The sequence below is a fragment of the Poecilia formosa genome, unplaced genomic scaffold (genome assembly GCF_000485575.1).
Source record: "Poecilia formosa unplaced genomic scaffold, Poecilia_formosa-5.1.2 Scaffold231, whole genome shotgun sequence".
Taxonomy (NCBI): Eukaryota; Metazoa; Chordata; class Actinopteri; order Cyprinodontiformes; family Poeciliidae; genus Poecilia; species Poecilia formosa.
The window spans coordinates 870854-894977 of NW_006800170.1; the positions used below are offsets into that span (position 1 = coordinate 870854).

The 24124-nt window shown below is 35.9% G+C and overlaps 1 protein-coding gene across 1 annotated transcript in view; it reads left to right on the top strand.

Annotated features, from left to right (window-relative positions):
- The window catches only part of gfra4b (GDNF family receptor alpha 4b), a 47739-nt gene extending 24292 nt beyond the window's left edge, over positions 1-23447 (top strand). Inside the window, exons 2-8 of the mRNA XM_007568829.2 lie at positions 10795-11070; positions 11271-11351; positions 12706-13051; positions 13599-13708; positions 14430-14564; positions 20825-20976; positions 22270-23447. Of these exons, the coding sequence (XP_007568891.1) occupies positions 10795-11070; positions 11271-11351; positions 12706-13051; positions 13599-13708; positions 14430-14564; positions 20825-20976; positions 22270-22410 (1241 nt within the window). The 3' untranslated portion in view covers positions 22411-23447. The remainder of the gene's footprint in view (positions 1-10794; positions 11071-11270; positions 11352-12705; positions 13052-13598; positions 13709-14429; positions 14565-20824; positions 20977-22269) is intronic.
- The last annotated feature ends 677 nt before the right edge of the window (positions 23448-24124 follow it).

A 24124-nucleotide genomic window follows, 5' to 3' on the forward strand; every position in this document is an offset into this window, starting at 1 on the left:
TATATATATATATATATATATATATCTTTTTTTTAGATTTTTTCTTTTAGATTTTCTAACAAACACAAAGGGGCAGGTAAAGGTAAGAATATAAAATCTGAAATGTGTCCCTCAATCCCCTTTATTAAAAAATGTTGAAAGAAGTAATACTTAATATTTGCTACAAGTTATGGACGAGACAGCATCTCACTGTATTCTCTACATGCTACAAATGGTCAGAAACTAACATTGCATATAATCCTGGCCAGTATTGATGATGAATTTGGTGGGGCCTACTACAGGGTAACATTGGATTAAAACCTGCAAGAAGTTGTGAAAGGTTTACTTTCCAGCAAAACAATAACCAGAGACCTACAGCCAGAGCAACAATAGAATGGTTCAGATCAAGACATGTTCATGTGTTGCTAATGGACCAGTCAAAGTCCAGACCTAAAACCAATTGAGGATAGGCAACAAGGCAGGAAAATTCCTCTTTCCCGACTATTTCAATATAATCTGACTGAGTTTGAACTAATATGAGAACAAAAAATGGTCTACAGGTGTGTGCAGCTGCTAGAGATGTGGCTCAATAAACATGCATGTCCACTGCATTAAAAGGCTCCACAAATTTTAGATTCAGGGGGATTGAATACAAATGCACACCACATTTTTCAGCTCTTCAATTGTAAAAAACACACACAACTTAACAATATACTGAATAATTTTCCACTCATTTTACAATTATGAACTACAATGCCTGTAACATTATTGTTGTACCATGATACGATGTAAACTAAATTAAACTGGTATAAATACTTTCGCAAGCCACCACACCGCCCCAGTCCTTCTCAGTCAGAACAAATTAAAACATGGAAGTCTGTAAAACATGGGAAACTCTTCGGCAGGAGAAAATCACTGTGATTAGATTTGATCAGCTGGCATAATCTTTCTGCAACAGTTTATTAGTAGCATATTTCCTATGTAGCAGTGACGTCGCTTCAATGATATGATTTAATATGACTTACACTGACATAACTCGTACCTTACATTGCTGTAGAGTTTTTATAAAATAAATGTTTTAGGTCTAACTTTGCCTGAAGCAAACTCTTCACTGCTAAAAGTGGTTTAATCTTTTAGAGATTAAACCACTCTCTGGTTTTCTAAAGACTAAAGTAAACAAGCTGTTAATAGTCAAGTCATTCCTCAAAGAGGCCAAACAAACTATAATGCTAAGGTACCGTCACAACTATCAATCTGTTTTACAGCATTGGATCTTTGGATCCTCACCTGAAGCAGCAGAACAAGTCATGAATACCAACCACGGTCTTTGGCTCATTCAGATATAATCTTTTGTTTTTGATTCTTTTCTGTTCGCAGAGCAGCTTTTGAGTTTGTGGATCAATTTGCATGTTTCTTTGTTTTTGCAGTCTGGATCTGGGTTAGCGAATTTTTGATCTACGGTTGAATAATGTGAGAAGGGAGAAAGAGCGCAGCATGAAACGTGTCCATGCTGCAAAGAACAGTTGTCAGAAAGTGCAGATTAAACAATGTAAACATCTTTGTCAATACAAAAGCCTTTGACTACATTTAAAGCAACTCAAAGGATAATTAAGCACAAAAATGGGGAAACGTTCATACAGCAGACAAAAACCAAGATCCTTTGGATAATTTACATAAATTCAAACACAACTTGAAGGCCACAAGCTGAAACGCTTTCAATAAAGTTGTTTCCTATAACTTTAAATGTTGCTGGAGTCTTCACTTTTAGGGAAATTTACATTATGTTTTTTTTAAATACTTTTTGCAGTTCCACTTGAACAAAACCTTTGCTAAAACATCTGTAATATTAATCAGGTTCCCTTTTTAGCTTCTGAATTTGCAATTTGTCATCAGATATTTCGTTACTAATTTCTACATTTACAATGCTGGTATGCTGCAGTTCAAAGATAGTTTTCATCCTCAGTTCAATATTTTTATAGGAAGAAATTCTCTTTATCAGTTATATATTTCTTTAAATTGACACCTCAGTAAAAAAATCTCACGCCCATGAAATGCAGGGAGGAGGCAGATAGAAGAAGAAGCTTTACTTCAAAAAGTTATCAGCGGCAATATTAAAATGGCTGAGTTTATTATTGAACAAGGAGCTGGTAATTTATTATAAAAAGGGTGCAGCTGCGAGGGAAAGCAAGTATCTGAAGCTGAACTGAGGATATTGGAGAAGTAGCAGAAAGAGCACATAGGAAACAATGGAGCAAAAAATAAACACCTGTTGAAATACCGAAACAAAGCAAAACTCAAAGATCACAAAACTCACATATCTTAGCTTTCCACTGACATCTGGATTACACAATATAATTCTCATAGTTGTGAAGATTTATTTCATTTTTTGGGACAAAATCCATAAATGCCAAAATGCAATCTACTTCCCTGCAACTTTTGGATAGTAGCTGAATTCTCTTTTCAGCATGTCGTCCAGTTCTGCAGAGGCCTGATAATGAGCCATTTATTCATTTTAAATAAATGTTGCAGGAGAGTGGCTCTCAAAGACTGGACTAGACTAGGACTAGGGCTCAGTGTTGTAAAATTGTTTTACTTAAAAAGTACAAAGCAGTTTAAAAGGTTACTATGCCCTTAATTGTTTTTATGTAAAACCAACTTCTTTACATAAGGTTAATTTTTTTTTTTTTTAAATTAAGATTTGCCTTGTTTATTCCTCAGAGCTCTGAAGTGCTCAACTCAGAAAAGCTGAATTCCCAGCAGATACTCTGTGTGCTTAACTCAGATAATCCTGTTTAAAGGCCATTTTTAGATAAGTGATAGTGATTCAGTAAGTTAAAATGTCTTCTTTTCTGTCTGCAGCTCCTCTGAGTGAACACCTCTGTTATATAGCCACATATTTCTGAAAAACTGGTCTTGGGTGAAAATTGAGATGGTTATCAACGTTGTTACTATCTAGGATTTGATGCCATCTTGGAGAACCTGTAGCGTCTTAGAAAAATAAAGGCATTTTAAGAGATTTACTGCACATCTGTCACTGTCTCCAACATGGGGCGCATGCACTGCGGTTCTGAACAAACTGCTGGGAACTGGATACGACATAACTGTGACGATACTGGGCTGAAAGTACATCACAGCTCAGCTTATTCACAGTTTAATTACAAGGTGCTTGGTGTAACTTCATCAGTGTTATTAGGAGAAAGTGAGGCCAAAATAGATTAACAAGTACGTATGAAAAATACTTAAAAGACAGAAAATATAAAGGGTCTGTAGCAAACTTTGAGAAACATTTAATTAAGCACTCCTACCAAAATCGGAAACAAGGTTTTTATTTGTTTACTGGTTGAGATTTTAGTCATGGGATATATCTTTTTAGTAAAAAATATAGACAAACCTAATAAGATATTTTACATTTATAACATGAAAACCAGTTTTTTGTGTTAAATGTTGAGTTTAATCATAAATGACTGGAAGAATGCTCTGATTTCGTCGTGAAAACAGTGATGCCACTACTATCATTTGTAATGATTTTCAGGCTCTTCAAATGACTTTTAATGTAATTCTTGCTCAACCAATCTCAATGGTGATCAAAGACAAGCGAGTCTAATAGCTTAGCAATAAAAACACTTTTTCTAAAGCATTAGTAAGAAACAATCACATGAAGTATAAAATAATGCATATTTATTGCTAAAGATCAATAAAATAATGAGAATGTTGATGACTAATAAAACAGTTAAACAAATATAACAAGTAATGAAGTGAAGTTGAATTGTAGAATTTAAGTGGGAGCTTCTTTCTTTATGAACTAAAGCTGTTGTGCCACTGTCTTCTATTTTGTCATATTTGCTGCTGTTTTGAAATACAATTGTTGATCCAAATGTACAAATAAATAGTCACAAATGTCTGATGGCTAACAAAGCTCAAGTTTAAATTTTCACTAATCGATGAAAACATAAAGAAAAGTAGAAATCTCAGCTTGGGTTGAAGCAGTCGGAGTAAGACAGTATTTGACACATCATCTTGGACAGCCCAGAGTGTTAGCTGACTTCTTTAATCATCCATTTACACCAGTCAGTCTTCGTCAGGATACAATATGACATTAAACCCCTCAGGTTGCTAGTGCTGAATCTCATTTACTTCATTAGCTCTACTGGTCATTCCTCTGACATCCTGTCCCTGCTCTAAATAGTTTGTTTTAATATTTTATTTTCTCCTCTTTGCACACATGAAGTATGTCGGGGAGTGGTGAGGTAAAATATATCAGGATTAAAACTCAGTCTACATTAGAGCTCGTAATATTTGTATATTTCAATTTACAATTTGACAGCTGGCATTGTCAGAAGCTTGGTTTAAATAATTCATTTGTTTGTGTTACAGAGAACATTGTACCTCTGTATAAGATACTGTTGAGGAGAAATTAAAATGAACTTATTTTTAAAAGCTGTGTTACCTTATATTCTGCTGAAAGTGCAAATGCTTTTCTTTTCAAACACCTTGAAGTTAAATTGGAGAGGATCTCTGTGTCGTCTATTTGTTTGATGCTTGTTGAAAGAGTAGAGCTGACGTTGCCAGATCTAGATTTCATTGTCTCATGTCTCCAAGCCCAATCTGCTTTACTTTGATCTGTAAAGCTGCTTATTTATGCTGTAGAAAAACACAATATTGTCCTACACAGAGAACAGGAGCAATATGTCTTTGCAAACGAAGCTACATTTTGGTTATTAGGAATTATGCATCTTAAAAGCAAAATGCTTCTACATACAGTACCTTGTAGGTAATCATACCTGATGAACTTCACATGCCTTCACATGACACACACACAAAGAAACTTCACCACCGCATTATTTCAATTCCACTACCAGTAAAGAGCTAATCTGTGTTGGTATATCACATAGAACTGTATTCAAAAATATTTAAAATGCTGAAAATCTTTCATTGTAGTTTGTAGTAATATTTGCATCAAAAATTATGCAATTATTTTGTATGAAATCAGGTGAGGAGTTAGGAACAAACAGGAAAATGTAACAGATACAGTTGTTTGCAAAGTTTTCCAAGTCTTTTTAATGAGGAACAAGGAGTTGGTTAAACCACAAAACTTTAATAACTTAATTATTTCAAACAAACAGATTGTGTTTCATCCATTCCTCCGTCATGTAATGCACAACACATGTACATCTTTTTGCCTCCGACATGCTTTTAGTGTTGGATCATAGTAGCAGATGTAGAATCTAGTTTCAGAGCTCTGCAGACTATTAAGGCTGACTACAGTGCAGTCTTTATTTCTTCACCATAAACACATCATAAAAGTATTTTAGATGGAAACATTTACCCTAATTATTTGTTAAATATTTTCAACAACATGCTGCATTGCTGTCTGTTGTCAGTCTAGAGGCAACCTCAAACTAATTTTGAAATAAATAAATAGTTGCTTTCTTCTACAGATCTGCATTTAGCAGATGAAAAAATACTGACACTTGTATGATTTAAGTGAGAGATGTTAATACCTTGCAATATTTTCAAATAAACACATCCACTTATCTCAAACACTGTGGATTAAACACATTCAACATGTTATCTCTCAACTAACTTGTCAAACTGCATTACATTTAAGTAGATTTCATCATCGGGAAAAAACTTTCCCCACAAATTGTCTTTAAATGTGTATCTAATATGAAATAAAGTATTTATTTTGCAATAAATCATGGTATTTGTGAGCTTTATTACAACGACTTAAGAGTATAAATCAGTGAAACATTCCTGATGTGGGAAACTGTTTACCTACAAGGTGATGCAATAACTTATTTTGTATCCATAAGACCTTGAACTAAGGAGCTATAGCCAGTTTAATATGTGTCTGTCTGCTTTGATCCATTTATCCCCATTAACTAACAAATTATAAGTGCACAAAAAGAAAAATACCATGTGAAACAATAAACCCAATTTTCATCCACAATTTAACATCTGTGTGGGCAAAGAGTGCATGAAGGTACTATTCCAGCTGCCTTCATTAGGAGCCGTTCGACAGTATCTGTGGTGAAGTGGATCATTAAGTTGGTGCATGGAGGTAACTGATCAGCTAATCTTGCAGTGATTTATGTGGCAGGTAGGCTGAGGACTTACTGAACCTTAGAACACAGTGATTACTGACACAGTTAATAGGCTAAGCCCACTGGTAGATTGAGACGATCTCATTGGAAATGTCAAATCAAGCAACTGATTTGCATTCATGATGTATGGTACTGATAGCAGCATCTGCCCAGGCAGCACAAAGTGACACAAGTATAGCCAGACAAGAAGGATATAAGAGTTTCAGTCATGGATTTTCATCTGACCGTCTGGCCTTCAAATTTGCATAGGTTCCTTCCCTGTCAGGATTGGATTTGCTAAACTAACCTGTGTTACCACTGACTCAAAACACCCCTGTTGTTTTGGTAAAGGTCCATTCATGTGTTCCTCCCATTACACCCATAAACTACAAATGTATTTAATTCAGACTTACGTGATAGGTAGTGCATGAAAATAAAGTCTAAGGAAAATTATACATAGTTTTAGCATTTTTTGGTAATTCAAATCTGCAGAGTATTGTATGCCAACAGTCCCTCCCCCATTGTATTCATCCTTTTATTGATGACAAATCTGAAAATGTTTTGGGGTGTATTGCTTCACATTCAGAGACTGAACTGTTTGTCCATTCTGCAAAACACATCAGGCTCTAGAAGGTTCTCTATTAAATTAAGTCTTGGCCAATTTAACACATGTATATGCTACAATCTAAATCTTAGTGCTGCAAAGTGAGTCCTTCTGTCAGTCAAAAGTGCTTTGCAGACTCAACTGAGTTTTGTTCAGAGGTTGAAATTTAACTCCATCCATCCAAATTCAACTCTGACCAGCTTCTACGTCCTTACTGAAGAGCAACAACACAGTATGACTGAGGTGGCAGCACAGTATGATGCTGCCACCTCCATGCATTGTTGGGCAGACGGTGGGTGCAGGATAGTGTGCAGCGTTGGTTTCCTTCTACATTTAGTATCCTCTGCACAGGAGTTTATTTCCTAAGTTTCACTGATTTTATTTAGGGATATCAGGGTAAATGGAGCTGAGTACAAATATATGCTATACTTTTGGATTTTTATTTGTAAAAAACGTTAAAAAAGTATGTTATCTTGTGCTACGACCTCCCAATTAAGGGCTACTCTGTGTAGGTCTATCACATAAAATACAGATACTTGATAGTTGGAGTTGTAGCTTGACAAAATGTGAACATATGCAAAGGAGGTGAATTTGTATCCAAGGCAATGTAAGTAGAGGAATGTCTCTATGGAAATAACCACAGTGTAATCTTGGGGGAGATTTGTGTGAAGCAGAAATCTTTATGCTTATGGTAAGCAAAAATATAATATCTCAAGTAAACAAAAATATAAAATGCAATTTCAATATTTGCTCAGCTTTAGGCAGATAATGCCTGGGAATATGTTATGAGAATTATTTTTAGAATTGCAGGAGTGTGGGTAATGCACAAAGCTGCATTTCTGCAGCGACAGTAATCTTCACTCAGGATATGCTTATTGGAGAGTTGAACATTTTATTAATAGCAACAATAAATAAAGTCAGCTTAATTTGTGCCTTTCTGGTTAATAATTAACAGTACAGTTAATTAATGTCTTATTTGAATAAGTGGAATATGACTTTTTTTGACTGTGGAACTTCAAGAAATAATGGAGACAAGTGTGGAAAGCTGAGACTCAGGGCAAATAAGTGACAGAACCAAAACTACTCAAAATAGATTAAAACAAAACAAAGTCAAAGCAAGAATTCCCCAAGTTTTACAAACATTTAAACACCTTCTCATATTCTTAGTCATGAGAAATGTCTGCCCATCAACCTTAACAATAAACGAAACTTGATGCAAGAAAATTCAGAAGTTTTGGAATGGTAAAAATGTAATGCAAACTAAAAAGAGGTTCCAATTTCAGAGGGAAAATAACTTTAGTAGTGAAAATTTCTTTCTAGCTCTTTGAACTAAATAACTCACGATTAATCATGAGGGAAAAAAGATATAAGGGTATTCTGCATGTATATAAGGAAACCTTCATGATGAAGGCAACAATCTCAGGTATATGTAGCAGGATGATAAACACATCACCCACAGGTATTCATCACTCATCAGAAGAGGGTGTGTGTGTGTGTGTGTGTGTTTGTGTGTGTGTGCTGGTATTATGACAAAAAAAGTAGTTTAAGATACCTTTAAAAACTGCAGAACAACAGAAGGGCACAAAAGATTGATGACAGTTGCATTCAGGAGGTTTAAATCTCATCTGTATGTTTTGCAAAAGTTTCAGCGATGCAGTGATCTTGTTAGTAGTTGGCAACTTGTTGGCACATGAATGATGGAGGTATGGCAAGCTATTGTGTCATACATTGCTATGTCTTACAGCAACCGACTGATCCTGATAACAAAGTTATAAATGCACAGGATGTTCAATGGTACTGAAAAAAAATTAAATAAGTGGCACTATTATTCAAATATATTTAACTTAATTAAAGTTTTTCGTTGACCTGTGTCATGCAAGACACAGCTTAGATCAAACTTTTAAAAAATTATGCAAAGATTAATTATTTTACTGTGAAGTAATAGGAATCAAATTTTACCTTGTTGTGCACAATATTTACTGTCAGAACTCCTTCTTAGCAAGAAGAAGTTTGTTTGTGCGTTTATTGTTTTAATATTATTGCAATTTTTGTATGTTTTTTGCATGTTTTTGAGTTATTCTGATACTTTTTTCTTCTATTACTTAAGTTTATTAGTAAAAAAAAAACATAATATCAGTTTGGAGGATCTATATAGATTTTGGAGATGATAAATATTTAATGAAAGTATTTTACTCAATGTATTAATGATAACCTTTAAAGTAGTGGTGGCTAATTGTCTCTCTGTTGAGCTATGCTGATCGAAAGGAACAGACCAGATATCTGAATTATTAATATCATGACAAATTTAAAGGAGGCATATAGTAAAGTCGTAAATACATATGTATTTACCATTAATGAGCTGCTAAATAGTAAGCAATGTTTTTCTGTAAACAAAAATGGCAAATTTTATTTCAAACTCGGTTTAGTTACTTTTGTCTTTCGTATTAAATATTTGAACTTGACACTTTAAATTCATTTCCTCTTTTGTAGGTCATGTTCGTATATTATGGTTACATTTTCCTGGTACTATCTTAAAAGAAAAAAAGAAAGGTAGAAATCATTGGTTGCTAGGGGTGCAGCTGATGTAAATACACAGATGGCTGAACCAGATTTTAGAAATGGCATAGAGATGCAGGAACACAGGGGCTGCAAGGTTTTGGGAGCCCCAAAACATTGTTTTGTTGTTTTGTATGTATGCTGCAGTGCATACAGGCTTGGATTTTTATGTAAATGCTGATATCCTTTTGAAAAGGAGTTTGAAAAGTCAAACAGCAGAAAGCTGAAAATAAATACACCATGTCATCTTTGAATTTGGTATTTTTCAGTCTCTGCATTGCATTGCCTCATACAGGCATACGTACCAAGATATTATGGGGTTATTGTTTTGTATAGGTGAAGTTTTTTCCAGAAATGATCCCACGTTTAAGTAACTTTTTCTTAGTCAACTTCCATGTAAACAAGGCATGTAACACCTTGAAGTTGATGTGTTTCTAACTATCAATTTTGTTTGCATGCACAAAAGAGTCTTTCAACACAGGGAGCCACATGATCCCAAATCCAGCTTAGGAGACTGTACATGAACAGGTATCAGGAGAGAGAGTCAGTCTCCTGATACCTGAGTCATTTATAAAATGCCTTGATCAGGACCAAAATGATAACCAGGATACCATTAAGACATGCCTAAAATTAAACAAACAAATAAATAAACTGATGACGTTTTCAGGAATCAATAGTACAGCTCATTAAAGAGAGATTAGTGGAGAAGGTCTTTAAACTTTAAAGACCTTTAAAGACTGACAAAGAAATGTATGTGTCTCTCTTTAAACTGTTGTTCAAAGCCATTATTCATCTCTGTTACTTGATTAGTAAAAGACTATAGCTGCCCAAACATACCCTAAAGTAAAATAAATGAATGATACAAGAATTATTATTTCTCATATACTTTGGATCATTTCAAAGATATTATAAATCCATTCATTTTGTTTGTAAGTTTGGTCCTTAAAAAAGCTAAATGGGAATTTTTTTCAGAATAATTATGGATAAATTACTCCCAGCTAGTGCATAATGCAATTAAATCAAAGAGAATAGTATATTCAAGTTTTGCCACAATTTCCATTTAATATCTTTGCCAATGTTAAAGTTTTTTTAAATTGCATGAAAAATGGTGGGTAAAACCAGCAATTTTGTAAGACATTTGTGAAGAATATATAATGTACTGTTCTTGTATAAAAATGAATCATCCCATGGTACTGCAGGATTTTTTTTTGTTTTTCACCCTGAACAAGTTGACCTAAAGCCAATAGGATCTGGTGATTCAGTGCTCCACCAAGTTTAAAAACTCTGATATTTTCCAGCTTTTAAAGATGAGCAACACACATTAAATTTTCAGCATGTTGTATGAGAGCAGTGGCATAATCACTGCCGAATTTGCTCATTTTCACAGTAAACTGTTGGCGTATTTAACAAAATGTTCAGCATCTCCATAGAAAGGGATCATATTTGATCCTTTAAAAAGCTTTTCACTTTTTCTGTTTTCGTCTCCCTAAGTTTAATCTTATCGTTTTACTTCGGACCTTAAATATCCTAATCCATTTGCTCTCTGTGATGATTTCTTTTCCTCTCTAACAGCTCTGATAGATGTTTTACTGGCTGGAACTGACTGTTTGGTGGCTGGAGACTCGTGCTCCAGTGATGAGACTTGTAGTCCGCGCCTACGTACTCTGCGGCAGTGTGTGGCCGGCAACGGCAGCATGAAGCTGGGCCCCGGCGCCAGAAGCCAGTGTGCCAACGCAGTGTCCGCCCTCCTGTCCAGCCCATTACGCGGCTGCCAGTGCAAACGAGGGATGAAGAAGGAAAAGAACTGCCTCAGCATCTACTGGAGTCTTCATCAGTCCATCATTCATGGTCTGTATTTTTTTTGTTTGTTTTTTTGTTTTTAGAAAGAATATTTTAATAAATCAAAGACACAGTGACTGACCAAGTTTAATGATTAATTTATGAATTCATCCTTTGGGATATTTCAGTGACTAAATATAAACATATTTATTTTCTACATTTTTGCTTCGTCCTCTGATCATTAATTATTCCATCTGTTATTCTTTCAGGACTCAACCTTGTGGAGAGTTATCCCTACGAGACAGTGCAGAGGGATTATGATTATGTCCGCTTGGCTTCTATTACAGCAGGTTAGCTAGCTTCCTCTTATTACCTTTCCCCCTGTTGTTTATGGCATTTTATCCTTCAAAGACATTTTGTTGTGGGAATAAGGCACATAATCCACTGACTTCCCTGGGAACATGCCTAAGACAAACAAAGATCTCTTGCAGTCATGTAAGAAAATGTGTAAATATTTGTATAGCTTCCAAAATCAAAGTTATTTGTTTGGATTGTGAGTATTTTTGGATACAAAGCTCCTTTATATTCTAGACTCGAAAAAAACCATAATAATCTTTGTGTGTTACAGCATGCTAATGGGGAATTTGGTATAACCAACAAACTTTGAATCATGCAGTATTTTAAATATTTTGTTTCCTTTGTAGCCTAGGGCTTTCTAAACAATATAATCACACAACATATTAATGAAACCAAAACAAAAATAGAGAATATTGGACATTCCATTTCTGGTAGAGACAAAGATTGCAGACAGATAAGTATGCATTTATTTTCATTTACAATAATGTCTGGGATCCTCAAAGAAAAAGGATTCTCTGCCAGTTCTTATTCCCACCCTCAAACAGCCCTAAAAATGGATGCTATGAAGATCCAGCCCAGTTTTTATACAGAGCCCTTCTCAACTATTTGTGTGATAATAAATTCCTCACACTGAAGTCAAGTTTGATATGAAAATTTTAGATGCTCTGCGATTTTACCATTTGAGACATAACTTTGATGGTTTCACACAAATTTTTCATCCAGCAAAACAGTTTTGTCTGCATCACATTGTCTTCTTGATTTAATTTAATAAAAGTTCCTTTCCAAGCTTTCTGGAGCAATTAATTCCTATGAAATATGATTTTTTATTAAAAAAAAATCTCTGGACTTTTTACGGGGACAAGCATGGTAAACTTGAGTTTTTATTAAATCAAACTCAATGGGAAAAATCCCACACTAAGCACTGAAGGAAGACTGCAATTTAGCAAGATTTCTTTTGGAACTCTTGCTGAAAGTGCTTCTGAGTTACCTTCAGTGTTAGTTTATGTTTTGTTAAGGGTGTCCATACTTGTCTTATTTTTATCCTGTATATTCATTGTGCAGAATAAATTTCACAACAAAGGTGGGAAACGTTTTGAAATAATTTTATTGTGCTCCCATGTATGTCTCAGCACCATCTGCAAGAGTCTTGGATGGCTGTGTTTTTTCTTTTGTTAATGAAAGTTTGCATGAATATATTTAATTCAAGGAAAATATCTCAGCACAAATGATGAATAATTTGAGTAGCTGCCACAGGCCATACTTATTTACATAAACACAAAACTTTCTTGATATATTGCTATTACTTTTCCGCTGACTTCTTGACTTTGAGCTTGCTTTCATCCACAGACTCGGACGTTGGCATGACAACTGTGAATCGGTGCCTGGATGCAGCCAAGGCTTGCAACGTGGACGACTTGTGCCAGAAGCTGCGCACTGAATACGTCTCCGCTTGCATCAAACCTACTGCCAAATCTGGCTTGTGCAACCGGCCTAAATGCAACAAGGCCCTACGCAGGTTTTTTGACCGGGTTCCTGCCGACTACACGCATGAGCTTCTCTTCTGCCCCTGCACGGACACGGCGTGCGCGGAGCGTCGGAGACAGACCATTGTGCCCAGCTGTTCCTATGAAAGTGGGGAAAAGCCTAATTGCATTATACAGAAGAAGATGTGTGATGCAGACTATGTTTGCAGGTTAGAGCAGAGGAAAATTGGAGCATTTTATTGTTTTGCATACATTCTAGGCTGTGATAGAATTGCAATTCCCAGCTGTTTTCAGTAAGTGGTAACTGAATAAAGAGCAATTCAATCAGCAGAATGAATGACTATTTTACCTTAAAGCTTTCTGCCGCCATTGCATTAACCACCCCGGAGAAAGGCTGTTGGAATAACCTGTTAAATATTTAGTTCAGACAGAGAAACAGATGGATCAGAGTTATTGCTCATTGCTATCTCCTGTGCATGGCCATTATTTTTCCTCAGCCCCATTACACTCACAGGGCTTTACTAATGATCCCAGGTCTGGGGGATGAAATATATTATTCTTTCTATCACTTTCTGTCTACAGTTCAGTAGTTTCAGTCTCTTTAGCATTGCAAACAATATATCTTTCATGTCATGTTAATTAAAGATAGAGCGACATAATTCATTACAAGAAAAAAAAATCTGGAAAGATTCTGTACGGACTTTACAAGTTTCTGTCATGTTCCTGCTAACTTGTGCCCATGTTGTGCTTTTGCAGGTCTCGTCTGGCACAGTTTCGGTTTGTCTGCGAACCCTCGAAAACATCTGCCAGTGGCTGCAAGGAGGGGAACTATGGAGCGTGTCTCCTCGCCTACACAGGGCTTATAGGTGGGCAGACATTTCAGATGTTACTCAGAGAAGGAAAACATGTGCAAAACGAAGCGATATAAGAAATGCTGCAGGAGAAAATGGTGATGTATGAACGGAGGTGTGCACCATATGTTGTGTGAGAGATGGAATGAGGCTAACAGATAGGAATGAGCAGAAGCTTGCTTGAAGGGGAATTAATGCACACAAAACACATTAGGAGTGAGCGGGAGACTTGATTAAAAAAAACTAAAACAAAACAAAAGTTCACTGTGAGCATCTCTCTAGATAAAAATATATATGTTGAAAGGCCTTTTATATAATGTAAGGTGTAATCTGTTTTATAAGACTCTGTGAAAGGAAAAGAACGACTGCCTCATTTTCCACACTAGAAATGACCTAATGCGTTCCAATAACTTTAAATAGTGCCCCTGAGCAGAAACACTCACTTGGCATTTTCAATCCTGCCTTGTATGTACTAAAGCAATTGGAAACCCACCTCCACAATGCTGATAAAAAACACAACCAAGACTTAAAAAGTTAGAATTATAGTATTAAACCAGTGCACACACTCTCAGATTTCTAATATTACAATGGTATTATCTCCTCACAACAGAACAGGAAATGCAGTGTCCATTAATGTTTAGGAAAAAAATAAATAAAGCAGTATGAATGCAGTGTAACAATTCTGAGAATAATGAATATTTAATACTAATCGAACTCTGGTGCTGTCTGTCTGCAGGAAGCACCATAACTCCCAACTATGTTGACAACTCCACGTCCAACGTGGCTCCATGGTGCTCCTGCTCACCCAGTGGAAGCACGAGGGATGAATGCGATCGCTTCCTGGGATTTTTCACAGACAACAGCTGTCTCCGTGAGTCCATAGCAACTGAACACTTTTAGCATCTAACTAGAGTACTTTGGAAGCCTTTTCATTCTTCATCGCAACCACAAATTGCAGTGGGTTTATGGGGACTTTATGTGAAAGTTTTACATAAAGTAAGGCTACACTCTAACAGTGTCCAGACCTAAATTCGGTTACAGTTATTCTCCCAGATGTTTTCCTTCTGATTTGACTGAGCCTGTGGTATTTTACAATGAAACATAGGCAAAGATTTCCATCTGGAGATGTTCAAAGTCAGTAGAAAGTAAGACATACCTTGGAGCTGCGATCACAGCAAAAAGTGGCTGTACAAAGAACTGACTCTGGAGGGCTGTGTACATATGCATGGCAGCCTTTTCAGATTTTGATCTTTTTGCCTGCTACTTTGTATTGTCTGTCATAATAAATGTAGTTATGTGTATTTGTAACATGATAAAATTGGAAAAAAACAAACAAACAAAAAAAAAATCATTATTGGGGTGTGAAAACATTTTAAGACTCTACTTAAGTCTCAATTTTGGTGAGAAATGAGACTACAGATCCATTCAATAGATTAGAATATTACAGAAAAGCCTATATAGATCTGGAACATGCTTTAATTATACACACATAGATGTTTGGAAACCTTTATTTCTATTAATTATGATTATTTTCCACTTACAGGTAATGAAAACATAACATTTAATATTATATTATTACATCGGACCATTAGATAACCATATTTAATACAGAATTGTGGACCTAATGTCTGACCCGTTATAGCCATTTGCTTTTAGTCATGTATCCCTGTTTTTTTAATTTTTTTAAATTTTTTTTAGTATTTTCATTCAATCTTAAAAAGCTTAGTTCTGTTATGAATTGTAAAAATTTAGCACTTGTTTTATTTCTGTTTTGTTCTGACTCCTGTCGTTTATTTTCTGGCCTCGGGCCCCGGTGGTTAAACCCCTTTGGCTTTAACTAGTTAGACACAAAAGTCGACAAAGTGAATGGCACTTCACTTTGTCGATGAAAGTGAAGTGATGAAAGTGATGAAAGATGAAAAATGTTGTAAAACAGCCCTGAACTGATTTAAATATGCAGCAGGTTTCTTAACTACAACTTTATGAGTATAAAACATTTGACAAGCTTGAGTTTTTCCACACTCAGAAGGCCTTGAATCTGAAGTTGAAGCTCTCCTCACAAACTTTGCTTTACTGGAACTCCATTGTAAGCTCTCTGCAGTCATATTGAGTGACTTACCCAGCTTTTTGTGGCTGTTGCAGAGTTAATCAGACATTTTTCCACAAAGAATATTACAGAGACACTATTATTCCAACCCTGTTGGACATCTGCTGCTGATCATTGCATAATTAGCCCTTCAACAATAACTGCTAAATTAGCCAAAATCTAAATTTTATTATTCAGAAATGTGAAATAATTTAATTCTAATTCTTTTTTGCACACAAACTAAGAAGAAACTGACATGCACATCATGGGAAAGAATCACATTAATTGAAGAAATTGTGCCATTCTTTTGTATGGCACAAACAGGACATAAGACTGTATTGTACACATAAAGTTTATCACTTGACTCACATATTGCATAACATTGATTAAATATCATTATTCAGCTAAATCATTCAAACCAGATATTTTAAGCAACTAATTGTTTTTACAGGCAATCAGGGCATTAGTTAGTCACAGCATCTTCTACAGTTATACGGTGTAGAAAAAAGATCATTCAAATTCAAGGACAAAGTGATGAACAACTTTACAAGCCAACATTAGACATGCTCTGCAGCTTTAGTTCATTGAATCGGTCTGGATCTGTGAAAAAAAAACAAAAAACTGCTTTGACAGTTTGATTCTCATTGTTTCTGAACTTCTCTTTCAGAGAAATCTCTTACTGACTGCAACACAAACTAATGCTTATTGCACTAGTGTATTTATGTTTCTTTATCGTAAAAATAAATATTTAATTCTATAATTCAATTATCCAAAGTTGTGATTCCAGACTAAACACTTACTGTTTCAGATCAATCACTTTCCCCATGCATCAAGGCATGGGGAAGACCTCAGTCAAACTGAGCATCAAGACAGGGGAAGAAATGAGATTATTTTAATGGCATGATGATTGTGAGTTCAACATGTTCTGGTCAGAGTATTCCAGAAACTTGAAGTAGCTGAAAGATTTATCCATGTCTTGGCTGTTCAGAGCATGGTCAGGAGAAAGTTTCCAATAAGCAGGAGATATCTGAAGAAATATGTCATATTTTGTTGCCACTGTTCATATTAGAATGGGCAGACAGAAACAGCAAACTGAAGCTACAATTCAAACAGATTCACCAAAAGTTGACTATGAAAGACAACAAAAACACTGCCGAGATGAAAGCTGTAACATTCAGCTCGTAGGGTCAGAATTTAGTATAAGCAGCATGAAATCATGAACCTATCCTGCCATGTTCTGGTCTGAGAACATGGCTTCAGGCTGTTGGTTAAGGTGTACTGATGTGGGTGACTTAGTGGACAAGTGTGCTGCACTTAGCGCCAAGTGAGGACCATTGGCAATCTTAGGGTTGTTGCTGACCTTCCATTTCTTCGTAGTGACTGTCTGCTCATCTTCTGGCAGGATGATGCACCATGTCACAAAGCTCAAACTGATTTCTGTAGCATGACAATGAATTGACTGTGCTCCAGTGGTTTCCACAGTCGCCCAGTCTTAATCCAAATGAACACCTTTGTGATGTGGTGGAACAGCAGATTTGTGTCAACGATGTACAGCTACAACTCTACAGTAGCTGTGTGCTGCTATCACGTCATGACTCAAAATCTCTGAGAAACGTTTCCAACACCTCAGTCAATCTATATCACACAGAATTAAGGCAGGTTTGAAAGCAAAATGGAATCCAATCTATTATTGACACGGAATACCTGCTGTTTTTATCCTAATCAAATTTTACTAAGAAATAACTTAAAGCTGCATGAAGCATTTAATTTGTTTATGCTGTATAGCTTCTGGACATATTATTATGTATGATAAGCAGCTACATAGAGACAAAAGCTAACATACAGCTCATTGGGATTGTTTTTGTCTGATATTATTTTAAATGCATAATCGGCACTGCAGAGCAAATTCGTTTTTTGAAGGAAACGGGAAAATCACAATCACTAATCAGAGTGAATCATACCGATAAGCTGAAACAGGAAGGATTCAAATAGACTTGATGTGAAAATCAAAGAGCGCTTTGTGGCTGCAAAAAGTGATAGGACGAAGTTGTTTGGATTCTGCTAGACAGATGTTTCCCAGCAGGCTTCAACAGAAGCAAAACGAGATATATTTAAATCAGGCATTTTGTGGGTTTAGGAGCATTATCAGCGTGCGCTTGCTCTCTGTTTTCCATTTACATGCCCAGTTTGTCCTCGCTATTAGTATCCCCCTTATCTGCTTACCTTGATAATGCTACCCGAGAGTTCACAGAGTCGGATCCTATGAATTACAACTAAGTGGCCCTGCAAATGTGAGGTCACTACATATTTTTTCCAACCAAGTGTACTGATTTTACTTTTTTATTTGAAAAAAAAAAAAGTACAGGAGTATCCCTGGTGATTTCAACTCTTTTTCAGTTTAGTCATTGAGTTAGTTTATTATCTTTTGTCTGTTTGAAAACTGGAAAAAGCTGGTGTTGCTCTTGATTTGAATACTTATGATTACAGTAACAAATGGGCCATTATTTTAACCTCATTTATTAAGTCAAAGACATCTTGTCTGATTAAGCCCTGGTTTCTATTTTTGCTAAACTGCAGGCTGGAAATGGCTGGTCATTTCACTTTATACTGTTGATTGCTGTTTAGCACTGGCACATTTTTTAAAATTCAGATTATTTCCTGGCTGGTGCCTCGAAGGTACAGGAATTGGGGAACACTCTGTCCGCATCAGTCTTTAGGAAGGTGGTGTGTGTCAGTACCATCAATATGAATGTGCAGTTAAAAGTTTTATTGCTGAAGAATTTTGTGCTCTAATGAGATGCAATTCATTTCCAAACTGAGCCACAAATGAAAGGCATTCAGTGTAAAAACAACATTTTGTCCATTCCATATGTATCTGTTTCTGCTTAGCTGCAGAACTTTAATAGATACGTATGATTGAAATAGGTTCAAAACAGGGGGTCTCATTTTACATGTTTGAAAGGAACAAATGTAATATGGCCTTGTATTATAACTTTGCGGGCTGCTTTTAATCTTTATATTGCAATTTAAGCCATACCTGTTCCATTAGCTCAGTTAACCTTTGGGAGTCTCAGATAGTTGATGTGCTATTAAAAAAAAAAAAAAAATCATGATGACTAACAGCGTCCTGCAATCAAGGTCATCTTATATGTGTGCTCCTATGATTTAACTATACAACGTCCACATGAAGGATGGAACCGTTATGTCACTGAAGTAATCTGACTACCTTCCTCATTTTATCATCAGGTGATGCAGCCATTATTCATTCAAGTGCAGGTAACTAGGAAACATTAACTAAAGGGGAACACATCAGCGTACAGTTGTGATGAAAGATATAAATCTCTCTCTTCACTGTGAAAAACCAACAACTATTTTACTATTTTTAGTCTAGAAAAAAATCCAGAGTTTGCATTTCTAATTGAAAATGATATGGTTGCAAGACAGAAGAAGAAAATGTTTGACTGCGATGTGAGCTCCAATAGACTTGTCTTGTCTTTTTCTTTTTTTTTTTTGCTTTGTACCAATGTTATGTGCTTCGGGCACATTATGATTTTTCTTTCTTTTTTTTGTTTTGTTAGAGACCTTGATTAAATGACTTTTTGTAAATATATTTTGGACTTTGAATAATTTCTTTTTGGTCATTTAATTACGTTAATTTGTGGTGCTGTTGGTCCGCCTATAAATAGGTTGGCTTTCGGCATGTAGGGAGCCTCCCCTCCATTCCCGCCTGGGCTCCGCCTTTCCGCACGCTAGACCAGCCGCTGTGGGCCGCAGCTGAGGCTTCCAGCCTGCCATGTGGTACCTTTGTTAGCTTTTGTTTGTTTTTTCCGTTGTGTGTTTGGCCTGGTGGGACCGGTTGTCCTGTTTTCGATTTTTCTTTTGCATTAGGTTCTTTTGTTTCTAGTCCGGTACTAGTAGGGGCTTCGACGGCCCTGTATAGGGTTGGCCCCCTGCTGTACCGTTTTGTTCTGTTTGACCGGCTCACCAGGTCCAACTTTCTGTTACTACTTTTGGGGTTTTGTTTCTTTATTTTTTGGGACACGGGATTTGAGGGCTCGAACTTCATTTTCTCCTCAGGAAATCAGAAGATGCTGACCTGAGAAAATCAAAGTTAAGAGAATTTATAAATAAAAACATTTTGGTTGAACCCTCATCTGTTGTCTCGTGTCCTCAGATATGTTGTGCCCGTTAATTGGTGGACGTAACAACCAAGCAGTTCAGTATTCCTTCTTACAGTGTATTGTGGTTTCGGCTATATAGCTACCTACTGAGGTGGAGTGGATCGTGATATTCTTTGTTGTGACCTTTCACTTGTTCTTGAGCTGTAACTAACAATCTTGTAGAGCATGGAGGAAAAGACTGATCAGAAAAGGCCTAAAATGAATTTGTGAATAACACATAATGTCATAAGATCAAACAAACATTCATTTGACAGACAATAACACTTTTAATTAGCATTTTATTAGCTATCACAATTGAAAAACTATTTTCTAAGGATGTCATAGTTAGCAAAAAAGGTGAATTTGAATTTAATTATTGAACTTTTAAAGTTTTTTTTATAAATTAGTGGCATTTTCTGTTCTTCTGATGCATCTCCTCAATTTTCCATCTTAGTTGCTTTAGTTTTGAACCTCTCATGACCTATTCCCTAAAGTGTAAATAATTAATGTCCTTCTTCCTGACCTATGTGAGTCTTTTTTTCCTTGCTTGCGTTGCGATGGTAAATCTTTGGCAACTCTCTTCCTGGGCCCCCTGCCTGGAAAAGAGAGAGAAAGAGGGATCTCAGCATTATTTCGCCAGTCCCAGTGGTTTAACACTTAATGAGGTCAATGCGAAGATGCAGATGCAGTCTATACACTTTAAGACTGAGTACTTACTGTTTTTCTTTGCTGCTGACCCTGTCCAAAATTACTTTGGCAACTAGAAGTTTTGGCAATTAAAATCAGAAAAATTTGGAGGTGAAATTATTGAATTAAACTTTTAGGGGAAGAGTAAATAAGGCAATCAATGTATTAACTCTGATGTTTTATTATATTCTGTTTCAGAAAATGCTTTGAAAATGTTTGGAAGAGAATCAGAGCAGCAGACTCCTCTCAGCACACCGAGCCACAGTGGAGGAGACAGACAGAGCAGCACTTACCAACCACAAACCATTGAAACTATGGAGAACATTCTGGAACCTATAATACCTACACAGGTGTGCACACGCTTTCTGTCACATTCACCGCAGCAGCTCTTCACTATGTCATGACCAAAATCTAGAATTAATGAAAAGTAATTCTAGATTTTGATCTAGAGCTCACAGGTCTAGACAAAGCATAAATCTATTTCAACAAATGCATTGCATGTAGTGCATTTACATGAATTTGTTTTCATACTGGCTGTTACAGCAAAAATGTTGTCAGCCATTGCTGCACAATGAATTATTGCTGCTAAGTTATCTGTTGAACAAAGCATACATTTAATCTCTGAATATCCTCAAGAGTCACTGTTGCATGGCTTAAAGCCATGTTTCTTGGGTTTACTTAAGTAATAAAATAATCTGCATTTGCTTTGAAATATTCTATATTTAAATATTCATTTCCAGGTCAGACAAGTCTATGAACTGTATTTTATGCTTCTATGCTTGCCAAAAAAAAAATCTAAGAAAATCCTCAAAATTAAATTCTGTCAAATGAAAAAAAGTCATAAATCTTAAATCTTTGACTACCTCTTAAAAAATCTTGCTTAAATTATATTTTTTAACTTTGTTCAGTGTTTGTATTTTCACTTGGTGAAATGCAGTCTATACTCATTAAAAACTCGGAAATGATGCTTTACTTTAGAATGACTGAAGACTCAGGAGCAGACGGCAACTTTAGCATCACTGGTGTGAGTTTTTTTGGTTGCATTACACAGTACTAAAAATGTTTGTTGAAAGAAAAAGTGGGATTTTAGAAAAAAAAAAAAGCTGACGCAAAATTACTCAATGAATATCTCGTTTATTTACTCTTTATAATCTTATGAGCTCATGGAACCTTTATATAATTATCTAATAAAGTATTAAGCAAAACATATTAGGTAGTTGTACAACTCTGTTTCAATACAGAAAAAGAACAACATCTATAAATTAATGGCTTCTGGATGGTAAATCAACAAAAGCACACTTGTCTTTTCCAACAGCCATTGTACTGTGCAGTAAAACCAGCTGACCGAATGTCGTGGAGCTCTGCTTAGGTTGCTAGGTGACGAGTTGAGCTTTGCTGGGGTTGCTAGGTAACCGGCTGGGCTTCCCAGGGCCTTCTGTACCTGCTGATTTGTGACGTTACATTCCAGAGGTTTTTGAAACCTCACTTTTTTCCAAAAAATTGGCTGAGTACTTTTCAAGCACTTAGGCTGTTTTTAGAAGCAGTAAAGACCCAAACGGATGTACAAAAACATGCAAAATATGAATTTTGTATCATTTGTCCCCTTCAGCATTATATCATATTTACATTTTTCTCCGTTTCAGGCTCTGGGAAATGAACTACTGGTGGACCATGACACTCTTCCCTCCAATAGTCTCCCAAATTTGGCCCCACCTCTCAACCAAATGCTTCAGGCTGCCTTCAGCATTCTGTTGTTGCTCCTCCATTGCCTCTACGGACATTAAACGCTGCAGGGAAACTCGCTGAGGACCCTTTAAGCAGATGGAAGAAACAGAAGAAAACTGACATGGGCTATTATTCCTTCTTCTAAACATGAACAGTGGCACAGTTTTTTTTTCTTAATTTCTGTGTCAAAACAGTCTGCCTCCACATATGTGGGCAACCTTCTGCAGCCAGGCACCAGTGTGTACATTTGTACATTGTGTTTAAGCAAGCTGAAATGAAATTAAAATACAATTTCATGGACTAACCCAGCTGTATAACAATGCTACATATAACACAGATATGTGTGATAATGTACCATGTGATTAAATATATATCTGTAAAAATTTTTGTTTTTTTGAAATGAAAAGGGACATATCTGAAGAAAACCAGTGAACTTTGTGTCTGCACTCTTCTCAGTGCTTTAACTGCCATGGAAAAGATGAAGTTTCCCACTCTCTTTAGTTGGCTCAATAAGGAGCTTTATTTCCCCACAATACTGGAGCAGAAGTAAAATAGATTTTGTTTACACATCCTGAACTGAAGCACAGATTTCAAGTCCAGAAAGATCTACAAAAGATGCCTCCAGCTCAAGTACATAAACAACTCTGACATAATTATTGCCATCTCTGTCAAGACTGTAGAGCTTTGTAACAGGAGTTTCCATCAAGGCTGTTGTGCTGTAGCGATAACACCTCTGTTTATAGAATATATAGGTCTTTGGTCTTTATCTGCAAAGACATGTTGTTGGACCAGAAAGGAAATAACCAGAAAAGCTGTAGGTCTACCTGTAGCTGCTGTGCTTTGTGTTTGTGACTGTAGTACCCTTTTATTTCTCATTGTGTTAGTGAACATTGCTATCAGCTGCACTCTGGGTTTTTTTCTGCCAAAGAAGGAAGTGAACAAATTTGGCATATTTAGTTTTCACCAACACCAGAATGGAGCCTGTTAGATATTTGACAGTAAAGAATGATTCTGGGTTTTCTGTTCGGGAACCTGCAGTGGATTCTGAACAGAGGCAGAGTTGTATTAAATAAAAGTTCTCAGATACTTACAGACACCTCTTTTGGTTATTTTAAGCTATTTTTTGTATAACCATTTGTTCTCCCTCTTAAAATGGAAGGGAAAAGAGCAATACAAACAAACAATATTCTAACACACCATTTATTTCATCATTTATCTTGTGTATTCTGCTTGGACTCTTGCAAACAGATAATGCCCTGGCTCCTGACTAAGCAAATGTGTATGTGTTTTGCTTACTTGGGTCAAGATACGCAGGACAAACGAAAACAAAATCTATCGAGAATGAATTTTCTGAATTTTAAAATACATTTTCGTCTACCATTTTACCATTGAACTCTGTTGTGATCTGCTTCTTAAAGGTTTTTGGTTTGACAAACAGGTGCAATTTTGGCCTCATAACCTTAGAAAAAGGGAAGGATTCAAGAAAAAAAAAATGCAGCAATAACACCTTGCGGACTCCAGCACAAATTCATGTAGAATATTTCAAAACTTCATCCATAAACATTTCATGACATTATTTTCCTTTGTAGAATTCATATATAACTCATTTATGCAAATTTCAGTTGAATTAAAAGAGGTGCATTCCATTAAAATAATACATTGCTCTATTAATTATGTTATTAATTGTTGATAATAAAGAACTAACTACATACAGTAGTGAAAAGTTTCAGGCATTCTACTAAATACTTCTATTATTGAACTATTTATATAATG